Here is a 7,500-nt window from a genome sequence, read left to right as displayed (position 1 = left end):
CAAGAAGAGAAGAGAAGAGAAGAGAAGAGAAGAGAAGAGAAGAGACTTTAAAGTCTCATCTGTAATAAACCCAGTCTCTGAGGAGCTGAGAAAGCCGAGTGCGTGAGGAAAACATCGTGTCGTATAAAACAGATAAAGAATATATCATTATAAAAAATGTAATTGCATGGTCAGCATGCAATAAATAAATTGTGATTTTTAAATGTAAAAAAAAGTGCATCGAATGTAAGAGAAAGCTGAGAAGAAACTGAGAAACTGAGAAACTCGTGAGGAAACCATTACTTTTTTTGGTCATTTTTTTGCTTGAGATAACGCTGAACTGAACTGTAACACCCAATATTAGGAGATATCTGTGGTGTAGCGGCGGTGTGGCCCAACACCCTACTCCATTACTGAAATAAACACAAAGAAAATCCACAAATCAGGACTTTAACTTCTTCTCCTTCCTGTCAGACGAGGCTTCGGCTTTACGCTTCTGGGCCTGGATAAGGGGGTTGGGGGGGATAGAGAAAAAAAAGAATATTCTGAATGAATCTGAATGATAATTATATACAGAATGTTAATGCAATAATATGTAGATACAGGGAAGGGAAGGGGAGAAAGAGAAGAGAAAGAGAAAAGAGGAGAAGAGAAGAGATGAAAAAGAGAAAGGAAATAGAAGAGAAGAGAGGAAAAAGAGAAGAGAAGAGAAGAGAAGAGAAGAGAAGAGAAGAGAGGAAAAAGAGAAGAGAAGAGAAGAGAAGGGGAGAAAGAGAAGAGAAAAGAGGAGAAGAGAGGAAGAAGAGAAGAGAAGAGAAGAGAAGAGAAGAGAAGAGAAGAGAAGAGAAGAGAAGAGGAAGAAGAGAAGAGAAGAGAAGAGAAGAGAAGAGAAGAGAAGAGAAGAGAAGAGAAGAGAAGAGAAGAGAAGAAAGGAGACAAGAGGAGAATGAGAAGACGTTACCGATTGTCCTTTGGGAGCTCTTTTCTTTTTCTCTGCTTTTTCCTTCTCCTCGATCTCAGTGTTTTCTTTCTCGATCAGAGAGATGAGTGTGTTACATCGTCTCTGAAGCTCCTGACACACACACACACACAAGTATAAATGACACCAGTGTAGCAGCTTTCTATTGATTAGAACACTAGTGGTATTGATTATTGGCACAGGCCATGTTCTCACACACACACACACACACACACACTGACCATGGCTGTCCTGGACTTGATGAACCAGTCGAAGCGGAACTGAGGTGTGTTCCTCACACACTGGCGCAGCTCCTCGTACACGTTCTCCTTATCGAAGCCCATCTTGTGCAGCATGCAGATCAGGAAGCGGTCCTCCTCCTCCGTGTAGTTCTTCCCTTTATTAGTGCCGTACTGGATACGCAGCTGGTGGAACGGAGCTTTATAACGCGCTATCTACACACACACACACACACACACACACACACAGTTAACAACCATTATTTACATTACAGTGGGGTTCGATTAGATCATGTACTTGATTAATATTCACACATGACATTAAAGTTTAAAACATTCTGTTACGGTGAATAATGCATTAACTTTAATCTTTACTTATATTAAATTTACGTTTATTCATTTATTCTATTTTTAATAGCACTATGTAACAACTAAACAACAACCTAAATGCTGCTTTTAAAAAAACATTTCACCTAAACATAATTCACACCTCATTACACAATTCTATCTAACTGTATTAATAAATATTTATATCTGAATGTAGTTATAACTCTATTATGATCCAGAATAATGCAATAATATCACCAGATCCTAAACCAGTAATAAACGCTGAGTATCAGATAAATGTAGTAATTATTACTCTGATGAAAACAGACTTTCTTTAGATATAAATAGTTTATAAAAATAGACTTGATAAATCATAAAAGTCTGTAATATAATCTATAAAGGTAAAATTCTCTTCACTGTAATCATTTTACATACAGTAAATAAGTGTAGAGTGTAATGAGTCTGTAATAAAGAGGAATAAACATGACAGTGAGGGAGTGATATAGAGTATCTATACTCTATATGATATAGAGAATACACCGATCAGGCATAACATTATGACCACTGCCAGGTGAAGTGAATGAGACTGATGATCTCCTCATCATGGCACCTGTTAGTGGGTGGGATATATTAGGCAGCAAGTCAACATTTTGTCCTCAAAGTTGATGTTAGAAGCAGGAAAAATGGACAAGTGTAAGGATTTGAGCGAGTTTGACCAAAAGGGCCAAATTGTGATGGCTAGACCACTGGATCAGAACATCTCCAAAACTGCAGCTCTTGTGGGGTGTTCCCGGTCTGCAGTGGTCAGTATCTATCAAAAGTGTCCTTAAAGTCCTGTAGGTTGAGAGTTATAAGGCCCAGGGAGCCCCACCTAACACCTTACAGAGCCTATAGGACTGCTGCTAACATCTTTGTGACAGATCCCACAGCACACCTTCAGGGATCTAGTGGAGTCCATGTCTCGATGGGTCTGGGCTGTTTGGGCATCAAAAAGGGGACCAACACGATATTACTCAGGTGGTCATAATGTTATGGCTGATTGGTGTATACAGTGAAAAAGTGATATACAGTGATGAGCTATAGAGTGATATATAGTGATACAGTGATAGAGTGATATAGTGATTGGTGATATAGTGGTAGAGTGATACATACAATAATAGAGTGATATAGTGATAGAGTGATATATACAATAATAGAGTGATATAGTGATAGAGTGATATATACAATAATAGAGTGATATAGTGATAGAGTGATATATACAATAATAGAGTGATATAGTGATAGAGTGATACATACAATAATAGAGTGATAGAGTGATAGAGTGATACATACAATAATAGAGTGATAGAGTGATAGAGTGATATATACAATAATAGAGTGGTATAGTGATAGAGTGATATATACAATAATAGAGTGATATAGTGATAGGGTGATACAATAATAGAGTGATATAGTGATAGAGTGATATATACAATAATAGAGTGATATAGTGATATATACAATAATAGAGTGATATAGTGATAGAGTGATATATACAATAATAGAGTGATATAGTGATATATACAATAATAGAGTGATATAGTGATAGAGTGATATATACAATAATAGAGTGATATAGTGATATATACAATAATAGAGTGATATAGTGATAGTGATATATACAATAATAGAGTGGTATAGTGATAGAGTGATATATACAATAATAGAGTGATATAGTGATAGGGTGATACAATAATAGAGTGATATAGTGATAGAGTGATATATACAATAATAGAGTGATATAGTGATATATACAATAATAGAGTGATATAGTGATAGAGTGATATATACAATAATAGAGTGGTATAGTGATAGAGTGATATATACAATAATAGAGTGATATAGTGATAGGGTGATACAATAATAGAGTGATATAGTGATAGAGTGATATATACAATAATAGAGTGATATAGTGATATATACAATAATAGAGTGATATAGTGATAGGGTGATATATACAATAATAGAGTGATATAGTGATAGGGTGATACAATAATAGAGTGATATAGTGATAGAGTGATATATACAATAATAGAGTGATAGAGTGATATATACAATAATAGAGTGATATAGTGATAGAGTGATATATACAATAATAGAGTGATATAGTGATATATACAATAATAGAGTGATATAGTGATAGAGTGATATATACAATAATAGAGTGATATAGTGATATATACAATAATAGAGTGATATAGTGATAGTGATATATACAATAATAGAGTGGTATAGTGATAGAGTGATATATACAATAATAGAGTGATATAGTGATAGGGTGATACAATAATAGAGTGATATAGTGATAGAGTGATATATACAATAATAGAGTGATATAGTGATATATACAATAATAGAGTGATATAGTGATAGAGTGATATATACAATAATAGAGTGGTATAGTGATAGAGTGATATATACAATAATAGAGTGATATAGTGATAGGGTGATACAATAATAGAGTGATATAGTGATAGAGTGATATATACAATAATAGAGTGATATAGTGATATATACAATAATAGAGTGATATAGTGATAGGGTGATACAATAATAGAGTGATATAGTGATAGAGTGATATATACAATAATAGAGTGATATAATGATAGAGTGATATATACAATAATAGAGTGATATAGTGATAGAGTGATATATACAATAATAGAGTGATATAGTGATATATACAATAATAGAGTGATATAGTAATAGAGTGATACATACAATAATAGAGTGATAGAGTGATACATACAATAATAGAGTGATATAGTGATAGAGTGATATATACAATAATAGTGATAGAGTGATAGAGTGATATATACAATAATAGTGATAGAGTGATATATACAATGATAGAGTGATACAGAATACAATAGTACTGTCAGCAGTAATAAGCAGTAATGATATGTCATGTATACAGTGATTAGTAACGGTGGTTAGTAATGGTGATTAATAACGGTAATTAGTATTGGTGATTAGTTACTGTCATTAGTAACAGTGATTAGTAACAGTGATTAGTAACAGTGATTAGTAACAGTGATTAGTAACAGTGGTTAGTAACAATGATTTGTAACAGTGGTTAGTAACAGTGGTTAGTAACAATGATTTGTAACAGTGATTTGTAAAAGTGATTAGTGACTGTCATTAGTAATGGTCACTAGTATCGGTGATTTGTAACTGTGATTAGTAAAAGTGATTAGTAAAAGTGGTTAGTAAAGGTGATTTGTAACGGTATTTTGTAACAGTGATTTGTAACAGTGATTTGTAACTTTGATTAGTAACTGTGATTAGTGAGTGTCATTACTAATGGTCACTAGTATCGGTGATTTGTAACAGTGATTTGTAACTGTGATTAGTAAAAGTGGTTAGTAAAGGTGATTAGTAACAGTGACTTGTAACTGTATTTTTTAACAGTGATTAGTAACAGTGTGTGTTTTAATCTGACCTTCACATCGAGGGCTTTTTTAATGCTGATGCGTCTCTGGATCCGAGCTTCTCCTCTCTCGATCTGAGCCATGATCTTCTCAATGTCCTGCAGTTCATTACAGCGTTCCCAGAATACAGCTACACACACAACACACACACACACACATTTATACTCCATTAGACTTTTAATGAATTGCATAGACTACATTTTTTGAAAGTAGTAACATGGAATTAAGGACAGAAAGAGAGAGAGAGAGTGTGTGTGTGTGTGTGTGTGTGTGTTTGTATGGGTGTGTGTGTGTGTGTGTGTACCTGAATACTCAATGACCTCCTCAGGTGTTTTGCCCTCCACCTCGCGGGCGATGCTGTCTATGTCGTCTCTGCCGTATTTCTCATTTGCTTTGATAAACTGGTTAAAGTCACGCTTGTTCCAGTTCGTAAAACCCTGAAACACACACACACAATTTATAGTTAGTTCTGTTCTGAATGTCTGTGCATGTGTGTGCGTGTGTGTGTGTGTGTGTGTGTGTGTGTGTGTATACCTGTGTGAGCAGTTTCTCCTTCTCCTCAGTCTCTTCAGGTGTGAGAGGTTCTGCTTCATCAATCTTCTTCTGTTCCTCCTTCTGTACCTGAGCTGCGTTGGGGATGTCAGAGGCCCTTGGAACCTACAAACACACATACACACACACACACACACACACACATATATCACACGTTCTGTATTTATGAGCTCCTGCACACACTATACATCACAAAAATGAGTTGTTACAAATAATTCTCCAACAGGCCACACACTCTGAAACCCATGCTGAAAATTCTAGGTGACTATAATAGAACTGAAAAATTATACTAGACTCAGCATTCAGCGAAAATCAACAGTAGAGAGAGAGAGAAAGTCTGTGTGTGTGTGTGTGTGTGTATGTGTGTGTGTATACCTTGTATCCAATGGTCTTCCTGTAATGCAGTATCTCCATCTCCAACAACTCAAACAGACGTGGAGGAAAAAACTGAAAATCCTGAATATTAGGCTGCTTAGGAGGACGAGGGGCCTGAAACACACACACAATACATGTAACTATGCAACACAACAAGAAGTGTGTGTGTGTGTGTGTGTGTGTGTTTGTATACCTTTGGAGCTCTGGGCTCACTGACTCTGAGCGCCTCCCTGAAATATGCATCTACGGCATAGTTTGCTTTTCTCTCTCTCTTAGGAGGCTCGATCCACTCCATCATATTCATCTACAACACACACACACACACACACACAGAGATGTACACAAAGACACACAATACAAACTTTCTTACAAGAGAAGAGAATATTTCTCCATTACATACAGTACTAAATGTTTTAGCACTAGAAGACTAGAGTTGTGTTTTTCCCAGTTCCTAATGTCAAATCTTAAAGCTGGATGAATTTCCTCAAAAAAGATCAGAACCTACAGGAACTTAACACAGGGTCCGCCCCCAATACCGCTGTAACCTATAGGAGCACAGTTCCCGCCCCCAATACCGCTGTAACCTATAGGAGCACAGTTCCCACCCCCAATACCACTGTAACCAATAGGAGCACAGATTCCGCCCCAATACCACTGTAACCTATAGGAGCACAGTTCCCGCCCCCAATACCACTGTAACCAATAGGAGCACAGATTCCGCCCCAATACCACTGTAACCTATAGGAGCACAGTTCCCGCCCCCAATACCACTGTAACCAATAGGAGCACAGTTCCCGCCCCCAATACCACTGTAACCAATAGGAGCACAGTTCCCGCCCCCAATACCACTGTAACCAACAGGAGCACAGTTTCCACCCCCAATACCACTGTAACCAATAGAAGCACAGTTTCCACCCCCAATACCACTGTAACCAATAGGAGCACAGTTCCCGCCCCCAGTACCACTGTAACCAATAGAAGCACAGTTCACACCCCAATACCACTGTAACCAATAGGAGCACAGTTCCCGCCCCCAATACCACTGTAACCAAAAGGAGCACAGTTCCCGCCCCTAGTGCCTCACCTTCTGCTTCTCTCTGTAATCCTCTCCCTCGAAGTTGTACAGGCTGGTTTCCGTGGTGCCCGTATCCATGGTGAAGTTCCTCAGAGAGCTCTCACCCAGGTTCTGCATCCTCTCGTTCATCTCCGCTGTCTGGATCCAAAACAAAGATTTTATTTAGAAATAAACAGAGTAAACATTATGTCAGATGCTGAGCGTCAGAGAGCTCATTAGAATATTAGGCCACGCCCATCCAGACTGTTTTTATTGTTTGATGTTTTTTGACTATATGTTTGATGTCACACAGAGTTTATCATATCTACGGTGTGTTTGGTTCCACACGGCGTAAACGTCCTGACCTTTTTAGCTCCTCTCTCCAGGATGGTGTCGATGTCCTCGTCCGTCAGCTCGCTGTCTTTGGAGGCGAAGACATGCGTCGCTCCGTGTCTGATCATCTGCAGCATCTCGTCCTTCCCCAGTTTATTCTGCTGCTCAATCAAACGGCCTGACCCACACACACACACACACACACATATAGCT

The 7,500-nt window shown here is 37.5% G+C and overlaps 1 protein-coding gene across 2 annotated transcripts in view; it reads right to left on the bottom strand.

The window, feature by feature from the left end:
* smarca1 (SWI/SNF related, matrix associated, actin dependent regulator of chromatin, subfamily a, member 1) overlaps window positions 1-7,500 on the bottom strand; it is a 21,372-nt gene that overhangs the window by 885 nt on the left and 12,987 nt on the right. For both annotated transcript variants that reach the window (XM_058383774.1, XM_058383775.1), the window contains exons 15-24: window positions 7,320-7,465; window positions 6,985-7,113; window positions 6,094-6,204; window positions 5,901-6,014; window positions 5,508-5,630; window positions 5,278-5,410; window positions 4,985-5,103; window positions 1,180-1,392; window positions 941-1,051; window positions 1-481 (exon numbers count right to left, since the gene is read on the bottom strand). The exon at window positions 1-481 is cut by the window's left edge and continues 885 nt beyond it. In XM_058383774.1, the coding sequence (XP_058239757.1) occupies window positions 422-481; window positions 941-1,051; window positions 1,180-1,392; window positions 4,985-5,103; window positions 5,278-5,410; window positions 5,508-5,630; window positions 5,901-6,014; window positions 6,094-6,204; window positions 6,985-7,113; window positions 7,320-7,465 (1,259 nt within the window). In that variant the 3' untranslated portion in view covers window positions 1-421. The remainder of the gene's footprint in view (window positions 482-940; window positions 1,052-1,179; window positions 1,393-4,984; window positions 5,104-5,277; window positions 5,411-5,507; window positions 5,631-5,900; window positions 6,015-6,093; window positions 6,205-6,984; window positions 7,114-7,319; window positions 7,466-7,500) is intronic.

This window comes from Hemibagrus wyckioides, linkage group LG28 (assembly GCF_019097595.1).
Source record: "Hemibagrus wyckioides isolate EC202008001 linkage group LG28, SWU_Hwy_1.0, whole genome shotgun sequence".
In the NCBI taxonomy this organism is placed as follows: Eukaryota; Metazoa; Chordata; class Actinopteri; order Siluriformes; family Bagridae; genus Hemibagrus; species Hemibagrus wyckioides.
This window is presented reverse-complemented; position numbering and strand designations above follow the sequence as displayed.